Raw genomic sequence first — 15,334 nt, 5'->3', positions numbered from 1 at the left:
CAAGCTGTGGTGAGGCAGGAGTTTGCGAACCTCAGTCTTCCATCACCATGTCCCTTGACTCGCCCTGAAGTCCCGTCTTACTCCCCAGGACACGCTCGTCGTTCACCTCCAACAATGTCCTTCCGTAACCCTTCGGAATGGCGAACACCCGACGACCGGCCTATTTGCTTTTCCTGCCACCAGCATTGACACGTTTCTTGCAATTGCGCCGCCGTTGGTCAAACCAACCACGTCAGATCTTCTCTACCTCGGCGCACATGCATCCGACGATCCCTCGACGTTCAGTTGCCGCACCCTTCAATTTATATCCGTCGTCATCTTACAAGCCTTCCACTGACGCCCCTTCGTCGGGTCGCCGCAGCTCTCGCTCCCCATCGCCGCTACGTCGCCAATCCCACTCTCCGCCACCTCGGCGCTTTTCATCGCCAAGTTTCTCTGAACGACCGCAGCAGAAAAACTAGATGTTTCAGCTTATAGAGGTGAAGCTCCAATACCAATGACGGCCGAAAATCCTCTACTGACGCTTTCCACGCACCACAGCCTGCTTGAAGTACAAGTCGACCATGTTCCTGTGACCGCCCTCATTGACACAAGTGCGCACCTGTCTATTATGAGTGCTTCTTTACGCCGCCGCTTACAAAAGATTATGACGCCGTCTACGATGCAGGCAATACGTGTTGCCGATAGCGGTACAGTACCAGTAATCGGAATGTGCACTGCTCGTGTCAGCATTGCCGGTCGTCACGCCGTGGTCCTTTTTGCCATGCTAGCCTGCTGCCCTCAAGACTTCATACTTGACCCTGATTCTTTTCGGCACACTCGGCCTTAATTGATTGTTCGTCTGGTACCCTCAGCCTCGATCTTCCAACCTTTGCCTACTACTCTGCAAAGCCCAGCAGCCGCTTGAGCCCAACCACTTTCGTTCGCCTGCCAGCTCGAGCCGTCACGTACGTGTCTTTGTCATCGGCCCCTCCCGTTCCTGACCTTGATTATATTGTTACACCGATTGCTGACGTTCGGCTGCCGCGCAGTGTTACTGTGCCCCATACTATCGTGACCGTAGCGGATAACTGCGTGTTCCTCCCGCTCCTTAACTTTGGTTTCGCCCCTCAAGTGTTGCCCTGCCAGATGTCTCAAGCCCAGCTAACTGCCGTAGCAGAGGATGATGTCAGTGTTGTCGCTGTATCTGCTCCTGATCGAAGCGCAGTCTCACGGTCACCCAGCTCAGACGATGCTATATTTCGAAACATTATAAGATCAGAGCTGTCGCCTCACCAGACCAACACTCTATGCCAGGTTTTTACCTCATACAGTGACATTTTCGACACTGATGATCGTCCCTTGGGCCGACTAAAATTGTCACTCACCGAATCAACACCGGTGACTCTGCGCCTATTCACCGTCGGCCGTACCATGTGTCAGCGTGCGAGCGAGAAGTTATTAAGAAAAAAGTGGCCAAAATGCTTACGAAAAACGTAATCGAACCATCATCGAGCTCTTGGGCATCTCCCGTGATATTAGTAAAAAAGAAAGACGGCTCATGGCGTCTGTGTTCTGTGTAATAGTGGCTGCGCTTCCAAGCAAAATGGCACCGTCGTAGCCTCCAGTTAGATGACCCTGAGCTCCTTAGATGACCCTGAGAACCAACTGCTGGTCATCTGGGTGTATCTCGGACGTACGGCCGCGTGCGTCGCCGCTTTTTTTTTGGCGCGGTCTCGCCCGGTCCGTTCGCCGTTACGTGTCCTCATGCGATAAATGACAACGTAGAAAACGACATACTGCGCCCCCGGCTGGACTTCTTCAACTCATCTCCATCCCAACCGAACCTTTTTTCCGTGTTGGTACAGATCTTCTTGGTCCATTTCCCGAGTCAAAATTGGACAACAAGTGGGTCGCTGTTCCTATAGACTACGCGACTAGGTATGTCATCACTCGAGCGCTCCCCACCAGCACCGCTACTGACGTTGCAGACTTTTTGCTCCACGATGTCACCCTACACCATGGCGCTCCTTGCCAATTACTCACGGATCGCGGCCGTGCATTTTTGTCCCATGTAATCGACGATCTTCTGCGCTCTTCCTTGACGCAGCACAAGTTGACCACTTCCTACCATCCCCAAACAAATGGCCTTACCGAACGGCTAAATCGCACCCTCACGGACATGGTCGCGATGTATGTGTCCTCCGACCACCATGACTGGGACCTGGCGCTACCTCAATTGACCTTCGCGTACAATTCTTCGCGCCACGACACCACTGGTTATTCACTCTTTAATTTGCTTTATGGCCGTGATCCAACCACTACAACACTGTCAACCGAATATGCACGCGACGCTATTGCTCATGCCGACAACGCACGTCAGATCGCCCGCTCTAGACTTTCGGCTTCGCAAGCCACCCAGAAAGCCATCTACAACAGTCGGAATGTTGACGGCATGTTGACGTTCGCTTCTCACCCGGTTCTCTCGTTCTCCTGTGGTGCCCAGTTTGTCGAGTTGGCTTATCAGAGAAGTTGTTGTCTCGCTACATGGATCCTTACTGTATCTTCCGCCGGGTAACCGACGTCACCTATGAGATCACTCCTACATCTGAGACCACAAGCCTGCCTGCAGCCACACCTATTGATGTTGTGCACGTCAGCAGGCTAAAACCTTACCACCTGCCTATTGAAGACCATAGTTAATGTGCACAGAGACGGCGCTTTTATCACACGGGGGGGGGGGGGGTATGCTACGTAGCCAACATATCAGGGGTCAGAAGACGACAACGAGGAAGTGGTCTGTCGGTTGTGCGTGCTGTCCTCCATCTTAGTCAACGCCATACGCATCAGTTTTAATATAAACTTTAAATAGACACGCCTGGTGTCATTTTTACATAACAATGTTTTGGTGAGTTTTGGTACAAGTGAGTCTGGTTGAGCAAAATATTAAGGAGTGTGAGTTCGAGCATATTCGGTTGAAAAAAATTCTTAGTCGAAGCCCCAAGCACAAAATATATTTCTTGAGTGCACCAGAACACATCCAACCAGAACAGACCCCACCAGTGTGGTCTATCCACCAGAACACACCAGTCTGGGTCGGTGTTCCCACATGACGCACCACACTTGATCAACTTTCACACCAGGACACATCCCACCATAACACTTCCCACTAGAACACATCACAGTGGGCCAGTGTTCATACCAGAACACAGCACGCCAGGCTGGTTATACACAACACAATAGCGTGTTCTAGTGTACCCACCAGATCACACTAGAACACACCAGACACACTAATGGGATTTTCAACTGGGATGATAAATCCTCTTTAGTACCTACAACCAAATTTTGAGTGTTCTCGCCCGTTCCAGTTCAGCCTCCCATACTTTTAATGTAGTTTTACATTTGCGTGGTTTATTATTTTGTGGAAATATTATATACATAGTTTTGTCCACGTTCAACTGCGACTTATTTGTGTGCAACCAATTTGATAGTTGATCTAGATAATTATTACCTGTACTTTTCACTACAGTTAGTATGAGGTAACAATTAGCAGTGTTTCGTGTGTAGCGCAGTTAGTTCGGCTGATGCAAAGCGCGGAGTCAGTCCCCGACCCGTCAACTAACGAAGCTGATCGGTTCCGCGAAGGCAAGCGCCGAAGACCCGAGCTCTAGAAAGAAAGGAGACTCATTCGTTCACATGGTTCTCGAGCGGAGCGGTCAAGGTCGCCCACGTCTGAGACTAGAAGTGGAAGATTTACTCAGAAGAGCGTCTTGCAAGAAGCAGGCCAAGCGCCACGGTCTAAGCCATTGTTGGCATACATGCGTGCCATTGAGAATGACGCAGGGACGCGACCACTGGGCTATCCGAGACACGATGGTGGCACGCAGACAAGCTTATTCTCCCCCGCTATACGTCATTACCGACTGTTGTTAGGATGACGGGGCGCCTCGCTGTCTCGTGCACACCTGGTCAACACACAGGGCCTCACGATGTACACTCCGCGTTTAAGAAGGCTTCTACATAGCGGCGTTTAATTATAGAGGTGATGGAGCTCGAGCGTTGGAACGGCTACCGACGGAGGTAGGCCGATACACGGACTTGCATAGTGGAGAGTGTGACACACGAAGAACCTATCCCTTCGTGTGTTTTATTTGGTAACGTGGTTTTTACCAGTGCAGTGCCTGGTATGAAAGTGTTTCTGTAATTGGTTGTGATGATGCGAGCACCAATGTGTGATTGGCTTGTGTGGAGACTTTCTGCAATCGAGGGTTGAAAAGAGTGTGTTTGAATGTGAAATGGAGAGCGGAGGTTCGGGCTTGGACTCGGGCAGACGCCTAAGACTGCAATAAAGCGTCCCTTCCCCGAACTACGGCTCTTACTTCGCGCTGTCAGCGTGCACTTAAGTCATCAAGGAAACCTATTCCTAACCTCAAACATCTTCCCTTCTTAGCTGGTGTAGAAGCTAGTCGAGGAGGAGGCAATTAACTATCACGGACATTGAATTGTCGGCAAGAAACACAATATCTTTGGCATGGACCATTGGCCATTGGCAAAACGAAATTAGAGCAAGATCAATAAATATATAAATTAAACAGTAGTGGACCCAATATAGACCCTTGCGGAACACCGTGTCGAAATTTTGCTATGATTTTACATAATCGATTGGAACATACTGGTATATATTTGTTAAGTAAATCTGCAACAGTTTGGTGCAACTGCACGAATACCATATACGTGCAGCTAATTTAAATGTACGTCATGATTCACCGAATAATAAGCTTTTCTCGTATTTATGGCTAGGCCTATAGCTACTACCTTCGCTGAAAATTGTCTATGATTTCACGTTTAGCTTTCAATAGCGCTTTCTCACACGATCTACTGTCTAGAAATTCGTACTGTGTCTCGCACAAATATTGTACTTGATCTTGAATCGTTCAATGCAGACATTCATTTGTGTTTCAAAAACTTTAAATATTACAGGTAACAGAGATTGGCCGATAATTGTTGGTACTGTGATGAGTTCCTCCTTCATAAATTTGATATACTCGAGCTATTTTGAACAAATAAAGAAGTATGCCTGCTTTGAACATTGACTTAAAAACGTGTGCAATAGGAACAGAAATTATGTCTGCAATGTGTTTGTCTGCAAGTGAGAGTACATCGTCGTTACGTGAATAGCAATCATTTTTAGCTTTCCATTTTTATTTCCAACTTCTTGCGCTGTTGAAAGCGAAAACCCTTAGAGTTTAGGACGCTCTTTTTTTTTCAGCTTCACAGCTTTCCGCCGACTAACTGGTAAAAAATAATCACCTCTACATATAAACTGAAAATTTAGGGATTCAGCAGCTTTTTCATCATTTGAAATGCCCTGAGCCGATGTTGCCTGTAACGTGTTACTTGAATTTTTTCTATCAGTTATATCATTTACAGCCTGCCAGACTTCTCCGATATTCTTTGAAATCTTAGAAAACAGATTTTCATATAATTTGCTGAGCACGTTTCAAATCCTTGTTAAGTTTATCACAAGAAATTTTGATCTCGAATAGTTACACTTGATCTCGGCTTTTCACAAAAAGTCGTATAACTTGTGTAATCAGTTTTGTAGCGTAACAGTAACGAAAGGTTATCTTTTTTTCATGCTTCCTGATGTATTTAAGAGGAAAAGCCAGATCATAACATTACAGAAAATTGTAGGCTTTGTTCGCGTCCATGGTAGTCATCACTAATTCCCAGTTTACTGTTTCAACAAGTGAGCGAGAATCGTATCATCATCATCATCATCATCAGCCTAACTACGTACACTGCAGGACAAAGGCCTCTCCCATGTTTCGCCAGCTAACTCGGTCCTGTGCTTGCTGCTGCCAATTTATACCCGCAAACTTCTTAATCTCATCTGCCCACCTAATCTTCTGTCTCCCCCTAACCCGCTTCCCTCCTCTTGGATTCCAGTTAGTTACCCTTATTACCAGCGGGTATCCTGTCGACGCGCTACATGCCCAGCCCATGTCCATTTCCTCTTCTTTATTTAAACTATGATATCCTTAACCCCCATTTGTTCCCTAATCCACTCTGCTCTCTTCTTGTCTCCTAAGGTTACACCTACCATTTTTCTTTACTTCGCTAGCTGCATCGTCCTCAATTTAAGCTGAACCCTCTTTGTAAGTCTCCAGGTTTTTGCTCCATAGCTAAGTACCGGCAAGGTGCAGCTAATATATACCTTCCTCTTGAGGAATAGTGGCAATCTACCTGTCATAATTTGAGAGTGCTTGCCAAATGTGATCCACCCCATTTTTATTCTTCTAGTTACTTTAATCTCGTGGTTCGGCTCCACGGTTATTACCTGCCCCAAGTAGAGATAATCTTTTACAACTTGGAGTGCACTATTACCTATCTCGAAGTGCAGCTCTCTTCCGAGGTCATAGCAAATGATAATTAATACGCCGATGAGAGGAAGTCAATGTTTTAATAGCTTGGTCCTTTATTGACGGCAGCAAACAAAACCTTGCAGATGATATCTGATATCCAGCATTAAAAGACCAACAGAAGTGCTAAGACAAGGCACATTTGCGGTGGAAACTTCAAGTAACGTGGCACTTTCAGCCACGAGCCGAATAGGTAGGTTGATTATATTTCTCCGTGAATATAAATTTATTATGTTACTAGGTTATCTTGTACCTACTTCATTGCTAGCATGTTAATAATCGCAACGCCCTTGAGAACATAGTACAACTGTTACTTAAATTGTTCAACAAGACCTGCACAAAATTGAGAAAATGCGCATTGCGACCACGTCTCTAATGCAAGAAGTTGACCGAAGTACGTAACAGGGATTGGAAAAGAGAAGGACAACGCATGTACACTCTCGCAACTGTAATTTTCTTGAATAGGCAAGTGTGACTCCTCTCTAGTCAACTCCAATATCAATATCAGCCTTACTTAGATTCACGTTTGTAGTCACTTCTACTCACAGGTACTACAAAGCAGTGTTGCTCACACACCGTTTCAATATTTTGTGCGGAAGCAAGAGTGGTGTTCAGAGAGTGGCGCAAGCTCAGCAGGAGCGAAGCAGAAGATAAGAGGAAGACGAAGCTAGATAAAGAACAGCCGGCCTGCAGCGAAAGCGTTGTTTCTTTGTCTCGTTCCTTTACAATTTACGCCCTACTGCAGTGGTCTAGTGGCTATAGTACTCGGCTGCTGACCGCAAGTCGCGTGATAGAATCCCGGCTGAGGCGGTTGCATTTCCGTGGAGGCGGAATCGTAGGCCTGTGGGCTCAGACTTAGGTGCACATTAAAGAACCCCAGGTTGTCGAAATTTCTGGAGCCCTCCACTACAGCGTCTCTCATAATCTTATGGTGGCTTCGGGACGTTAAACGCCGCACATCGGTCTATCAACCTTTACAATCTATTCATCAGAGGAGTGAAATGAGTGAGGGGTGTGCCCTTATGCTCCCTCTTCCCTACTCTTGTAAGGGAGTTTTTGATGAATATACTTAATGCTCTCATCTCTTTTATGAAAAATGCCCTCACTGATTTCCATGCACGCAGAAATAGTTTTCAAATATCTCATGCCAAACGGAGCCAAGAAGAGTACCGATTACGTTTAATATTCGCGTTTAAGAGCATGGAGACCACAGTTAAAGAAGCTCATTTTATGATGACGCACTCATGAGTCGACTCGCTCGAACTCACTCAGGCTCAGATCGAGCGGTGAGTCTGAGTCGATCTGAGTCTGAGCGATTCCGTATAAGCACTGTTTTCGTGAGTTTCAGTCCGAGTGAGTCTGGTTAAAGAACATTTTCGGGAGTGTGAGTCCGATTGAGTCCGGCTTAGGAAATTTCCGAATAGTCTGTGTCAAAGGGAGTCCAAAGCTCTCAATGTATTTCATGAGTGAGTCTCAGTGAGCTCCACAAGCTTTGTTGGCTTGTGTAGGCAACACATAAACAGCTCTAACAATTGTCGCATGGTACAACTTCTCTGGCCTAAAAAAATAAAAAAAAACTATCGCTGTTTCTCTTCCCACCACCAAAAAAGCATCAAGGTGTATGCGCCTTGACGAAAGAAATGAATAAAGAAAAAATAAATAGAAATGGATTAAGAAAAATGAAGAATCGCGGGAGTGGACAGGAGCAGGGGGATGAAGAGAACCAAGATTTTAGTGCAGTGTTTCAACCGAAAATAAGTACTTCTCGGACATGGCAGTAGAATAGGGACTGACACATACTCCTCCGCATCTCCTTATGTCGGCAGCTTCAATCCAATCACGGGTGCTTTTATGTCGACGCCTAGATACGACGGTCACGTCAACATAAAAGGGTGAACAGCCACACATGGTGTAGTGCTGCGTCAAGTGGGCACCTTCCTTTGAGGCCACCGCTCTGTTATGCTCGTGTAAACAAACATTTAAACAACGGCCGGGGCACCCCATGTATACACGTTCGCATGGCAGTGATACTAGGTACGCAATGCCTGTTTTACATTCAATAAAATGCGAGCTACGGACCTTTCACCCACATGATTTCTTTATCTTCCTTATCCAATTTTTTATTTATTCCTTTTTTTTCTTTAGGCACACGGGTCTTGACGAATTTCTTTTTAAGGAAAGATAGTCTTTTTTCTGTTTTTTATGCGAAAAAATTTGATCGAGTCGTGGCTGCGGTGGCGGCATTTTCGATTGTGGCAAAACTTTTGTAGGTCAGTGTGCTCAGATTTGGATTCACGTTAAAGATCACCAGGAGGTCGAAGTTTCCGGATCCTTCCACCATGGCGTGTCTCATAATCTTATGGTGGTTTTGAGACGTTAGGCCCCACATATCAATGCTCAATCAGGTCATAAAAGTTGCACCATGTGACATTTTTCGTAAGCTATGTATGTGTTGTCTCTTCAATGAACTTTCAGTTGCGTGTCTGCGCCTGTGTTGTGCTTCTATTCTCCAGTCCGTGTTACACAGTGCTCTTAACTTCTTTCATTCTCCAGAAACCGTTACAAACTAGCCTAAACGGCTGTTATGCTACAAACAATAGTGTTTACTACAAAATTTATACATTTTGGTAAATTTCTCAGAGAGACAACAATGCAAGAAAGGAAACCTTATGAAACATAGATCCACAAAATTCACCTCATGCTGTACTGCATTGCAACAGGCTTCTACTTCTGGCATGATAGCTGTAATAATCTATGTGCATAAATCGGAAATGAATTAAAATACAAAAATATTGGGAGTTTCCGTATCATTATAATTTTCAAAACATTTCAAATATTGTAGACACACTGGAGGATTGGCTTGTTACAAGACCCCAAAAGTATTTGTTGCCTAAAGGCCAACACTGGAGAGAAACTCAAATACTTACAGGGTTTGCTTTCGTCACAGCGGTCCCGAGATTATTCAGGCATGCGTACAGTTTATCTTGAAAAACAGGTGCTCCCTGCATAAGGAACACATCAGTACTGGTCATTAGTATCGTACCCAGAGGAACGTAAGGGCGTTATGGTCACATAGCCTACCACCAAAGTACATCACTATTAGTGCTGACCACGCCCACACCAGGGACAAGGCTTTTTCAATTGTCCGTCTATCTACCAGGTCCTGTGCTCGTTGCTGCCATATTATACACGCAAACTTGTTAATTTCATCTGCCCTTCATAAAGATCTGAAACGTCATATTGTAGCATGTTACGAATTTATTTCGGGAGTATTTGCATCGGATGGACCTGATAGAGTCCAAAGGCTGGCGTAGAGAAAAAAACGAATACACGTTATAATCCAAATTTAAAAGGCAAAGAAATCAAAAGCCAAAACAAAACAAACACTCGCGGACACAATATCACCCTAATGCATGTGCAAAGCAGTTTGCAATTCAGTCTAAATCCGTTCTTGGCCCTAGCCACTACTCATAACCCAAATGGCGTCTGAATAATCGAAACGCTCTTACAGTTCACGTCGTCTCCTCTCTGTTGATGTTTCGAGGTTTATCAAACACGTCATTCACCTTCTCCTTAACCTCTTACTGTTGCCGTCAGTCGTTCCGCCGAACGAAGCGCTCGACGTCGTCGCCGGCGTCCCAAACTCCGTCATCCTTTTCGGCCTCACTCGGCTAGGCTAAGCCTCGTCATGGGCTTCCCTGACGTCGAGTCCGCTCTGCTGACTGGTGTGGGCTGTCACCGTCCTGGCTAGATGCGGCAGAGCTGCAAGTCGACCAGGAACTGTTGTGCAAGTGTGTGGCAAGTCTGGCTAGCCTCACTCGGCACCACCGAGAGCCACGGCCACTCCCCGGGCCTTATGCGCCGACACCTCTCAGAACCTTGTGGCTGTACTCCTCTCGGCGCCGTATGGAAGCTCGTTTTTCACGTCTCCGCCACTCGGCGTTCCAGCGTACATTCCCAGCTCATCCTCTCGGATTTTTTCTCCCGGCCCGGGTCGCGTGCCATGAGCCTTTCCCCGACCAATCTCTTGCGCCGTGCACCGTCGCCGAGCTTCAACGTTTGGCACGTGCCTCGTGCTTCTTCTTAACACATGGCATTGGACCTTCTTAGGTTTTAAGGGCGAAGCCCCTTAAAGCGGCACCCGTTCGTCCCTCGTAGTAGTAGTCGTAGTGTGTAACCAGTCTTACGTTTTGACCTGCAAAGTGGTGCCGGTGGGAGATTTCTCCTGTGCGTTGTTGAACAATAAAAAAAATTCGCAGCGTGCGCGTTAACTAAAAGCCGAATTCTCCTGTCTCACATTCCCCATTAGCAGCCATTGGCATGTACATTCAGCACTATCTGACAAAGGGTTGCTACGTCATACTCGCTGGGTGTGACCTCCTTGGTTTCATAAAGGTTTAGCGAGCGTTGAGCCGCCGTGCCATGAATACAGTCAACTAGTATATACCATGAACTCGAGGTTGTTAAAGGTGGGAAGTATATGCGAAGCGCAAGCCGTAAGAAAGTAAAAGCCAAATTCTCCTGTCTCTCATTCCCCATTAGCAGCCATTGGCATGTACATAGAGCGATGTCTGACAAGAAAGGGTTGCTACGTTATACTCGCTGGGCATGACCTCCTTGGTTTTGGAAAGGTTTAGCGAGCATTGGGCCGCAGTGCTATAAATACAGTAAACTAGTACATACCATGAACTCGAGGTGGTTAAATGTGGGAAGTAGACACGAAGCGCAAGCCGAAAGAAAGCGTGCGTCTGCCACCTCTAGTTTAGTCCTTGGAATGTACGCGTGATGGCAGTGCTTCTATATGGAGAATATATGATAAAAAGATGCGAGATAGTACTTGGAGTGTTGAGTAGATGAACGAACGGACACACAGGCAGATGCATGGACGGACGCTCGGATGGCTGCATGGACGGATAGACGCATGGACGGACGCAGGGGCGGATGCATGGACGAACGCAGGGATGGACGCACGAACAGACGCACGCACGGACGGGCGGATAAACGCGTGGATGGTCACACAGATGGACGCATGGACGGACGGAAGCAAGAACGAATGGACGGACGGATGCTTCGCCCCACTCTCCATCATTCACTCCGTAGATATGCTGCCATTTTTTTTTCTCAAAGAACTGGTCATTCCCAATCTCCATATGATGTATGCAAGGCTGCACCTTGTTCTTCTTTCTTGATTTCTGTCTTTCCACACTCCGTTGAATTATTCACACACTTATTTACCTTTTCCTGCATTTTTTTTTGTTCACGCGTCATCACTGCTATCGTTCACACAATTTTCACACATGGTCGCACCTAATGTACACATGATTTGCACCGCCCAACGCACTGTCACATAATTCACATGGATTTGCTCATAAATTCGGCTCTCACTTTTTGTCGACCCTCGATATACTTCACGTGTAAACAATATTCTTGCAACACCAGGCTCCAACTCGTCGCCCTTACGTTTATTAGTCCTGGTGTGCTAAATAAATCAAACAGTTGGTGATCTGTTTGTACTCTGAGTCAGAATAATGCCGTGGACCATTCAGACGCTGTTTTTTCTTCTTTTGACAATTTCTGAATTGGTATTTACCAATCTCCTGTGAAAGGTCTAGCTTCGAAAATATTTTTTACTTGCAGCTTTCGCTACCACCTTTGTCTTCTTCCTATTATATGTAGGCACCTCTTTCTGGTTTTCCCCTGCAATCACTTTAAATACAGTAGCTAGTTCTTTTTCTTCTCAGTTTTTGTCCTCTAGTCACTATTCATACCTTTTATATTGTTGACGTGGAACACCTTTTTCTGATCACGTACCAAAATTTTATAGTCTATATCAGTCTTCTTTTGCGGTACGGTACGGCAAATAGCCCCCTCTACTTCAAGACGCTTCATGCGCGTTCATGAACCTAAAGACTGTATTATTTATCGTGATTTCTCTGTTATCGCGGTTTATTGTTTCTACTCAGTTATTATTGTACTTTCTTTATTTTTTAAAATTTTATTGTTCATGTATTTTCCCCCGTGTTCTGCTAAAGCATCGAGATGATGCTTTTTCAGAAGAGAGCAATGCCACGCGCGTTTCTTATTTTCACTCTTGCTTCATTCGCTTTTCACCCACAAAGCCTTTCAGCAGTGCTCAGCGCAAACTGCGCATCATTGTTCTAGAAAGTTTGCTATCATTGTAGATGGTTCTGTTTACAAATGGTTCTGTTAAGCCACGAACTCTCGAGATTATTCCAGAGCTGGTGCGACGACCAGTGATAAGGCTGCAATATTTTATGGCACACGTATAAATGCCGACGTGCTTCACTGCATGTCAGTTGATCAACGGCTGGCGCTCTGTTCACCGCTATCAGTGCCAGTGTCTTGCTCTAATGTGACTTTTCTTTAACGTTGGCACAAGATTTGTCCTAACCTGTAGCCAGCACACCCAATCTTCTCCCTTCACCCACGTCACGGCCCCATTAAAGTATTGACACAGAAAATGGGCCTTCTTCAATTCTAAGTGTGTTTCTTTTACACACATCCCTTTTGATGAATCTTTGTGCAAAAGTTCCTGTACAATGTCGGTGTTTCTAAGCAGTCCACTACCGTTCCGTTGTATAATTGGTGTTTCTGTATTGCCAATAAAGTACTGCTGAGTGTATGAAAAGGAAGTTACTGATCTTTCGGGTAAACTTGGAACTCATGTAACGTTAGACCTTGTGTGACAAGGTCTAACGGGTTAAAAGCCAGGCCCACTGTACTAGAAATGTATTTCAAAGAACTTGGTGTTGGGCTAGGAACACCAAGTTCTTTTAGAATACATTTCTAGTACAGTGGGTCTGGCCTGTCTTTTAACCCGTTAGACCTTGTGTCAATCATTGATGGACTTGTGCGCAACATCATCGAGGCCACATGCCAAGCAAGGAAGTGCGGCCTCTGCATACGCAAGGGTTTCCTTTTTGAGAAAGTTTTTACCTTATTCGGAGGTATTCAACCATCCTGGAGACATGTCAAAAGGGTCTGCAAGATTCTCAAGGTGGAACTTTGGCGTCAGGTGCGTTTGTTTCATGACTGGCTCTGCGTGGTCCACTACAGTCTTCTTCTGCAATGGCAGGCTGCTCAACACCTTCGATGGCTGAGGTAGCAACTAGGCGTACTCACGGAAGTGAGGTGGAAGCAGGTGCTGAATACACTGCTCAAGGTGTTTGATAAGCAAAGAAGGGAAGAACAACAGAAGCGCATTGTCGTACTACAAGACGCATACATTCCGGCAGAAATCGAGAGATAGCTTCGCAAGGGACAAAAGTATGCTGTTCCGCCTCGCATTTCTGCCCATGAACTTGTCGGACTAAGCAGGGACTTGCCTGTGAAGGCCAATCAAGACCGGGACAGATGCCTACAAGATGGTATGAACTGTTTATCGAAATGTGCACCACAGAATCAAGATAGACCTAAAGTTAAAGGCTTGAACAACATCGTGTCGTTCTTTAAAAACCACAAATTAACGTTAATGCTAGCCGACAAAGAAGGTTGCTTTGTGGTCATGCCTGAGGGAGCATGCAAAGAAAAGGCTTTAGCGGCTATCAAGAAGAACTTCCGCCCAGTTAAGTGGGCGCTGTGTGTGTTTGATGCATGGGTGTGTGCATGTGTGATTGATCGTGTCAAGCTTTCGCGCTAAAATTAACTTTTCGAAATGCTCTACCAACAAGCCCAACAACAAGTTCTTTTAGAATTCACTTTTTCAGTTATCTTCGCACGCATCAAAGAGCTACGCCACACTTTTGGCATCACGGGTACGAAGTGTTCACTTCTTCCTGAAAGGCGCTGGATGCCCACACGTTCGAGCTTGTGGCTCGTGTTTCCATCTGCACCTGGTGCGACGAGGTCTTGACACCTTATGACCCTAGAGTCGCCGGTACCTGTTCGAGAATCAGTGGAGCTGATTGGGCAGATGCCGCCAAGGAGGTAGGCGTCAAAGCCGCCGGCCCGCTGCTAGCGGTTCGTTGGTGTGGTGCTACCCTTTTGCGCACCGCATCAGCATATATATAATACTGTAAAATGATGAACACTTTTTGCGAGCTTCTTTGGATGATATGTTGTCACGGACTTTCAGACATTGAATTTTTTTCTAGTTATGACTGGACGAAGAGTATGCAGTCAGAAGCAGCATCACAAGTGTAAGAGGTATGGTTTTAAGCCCTACATTTGCAGTTTTGCACAAGATGGACTACCAGGGCAGCTGCGAGAGTCATGACCCAATATTTGACGCCGAAAACGTTACCAAAAGTTTAGGATCGAAGATCTAACATGTGTCCCTGTGAATTGAAGGTTCTCATAGTGTCTTGATGCATTTCGGCAGTAATGGCGACCACTCACCGCTGACAGAACTAGAGATGTTGCAGTTCTTACAATGAATTGGCTGCAAGCACTACATTCCTTTATATTACCCCTATAATCAAATTTATTATTAACAAGGTAGGGAACAACACAAGGTTGGCCCTTGCCGAAATAAAAAATAAGGTGAGTTCAAGAGAGGACTAGACATAAAAGAATAAAAGGGAAATATGGGGAGTGAAAAAGAGACAAGAAAAGACGACTGCCAATTTCCCTTAGGTGGGTCAGCCAAGGGGTGCCGTCTACGTGAAGCCGATGCCAAAGCAGTGTGTTGCCTCCCCCGGGAGGCCATAATTGTTCAATCACCCAGCATTGGCTCAACCCGCAGGGTTCTCGTTTCTCCGTTTATGGCAAAGCCATGCACCGCTAAGTGTGGGAAGAAATCGAACGCCCTCCTTCTCCGCCCACTTTAGCTTGGGCCCGTGGTTTCACTACACACCAAATGCCTACTTGCACACACGCCCTCCAGTTACTACACATCACCTGTCAAGTGAACCACAAAACCACAGTGCTAAGCAACACGGCCTTTCTGTTCGAGCTGTCATTCACCGTCTCCA

General features: G+C 46.0%; 1 protein-coding gene across 2 annotated transcripts in view; it reads right to left on the bottom strand.

The window, feature by feature from the left end:
- LOC142803526 (uncharacterized) overlaps positions 1-15,334 on the bottom strand; it is a 135,154-nt gene that overhangs the window by 62,801 nt on the left and 57,019 nt on the right. For both annotated transcript variants that reach the window (XM_075888654.1, XM_075888655.1), the window contains exon 4: positions 9,329-9,403. In XM_075888654.1, coding sequence (XP_075744769.1) covers positions 9,329-9,403 — 75 coding nt within the window. The remainder of the gene's footprint in view (positions 1-9,328; positions 9,404-15,334) is intronic.

The sequence above is a fragment of the Rhipicephalus microplus genome, chromosome 3 (assembly GCF_043290135.1).
Source record: "Rhipicephalus microplus isolate Deutch F79 chromosome 3, USDA_Rmic, whole genome shotgun sequence".
NCBI classification, from domain to species: domain Eukaryota; kingdom Metazoa; phylum Arthropoda; class Arachnida; order Ixodida; family Ixodidae; genus Rhipicephalus; species Rhipicephalus microplus.
The sequence above is the reverse complement of the archived record's forward strand: the minus strand, read 5'-3'. Positions and strand labels throughout refer to the sequence as shown.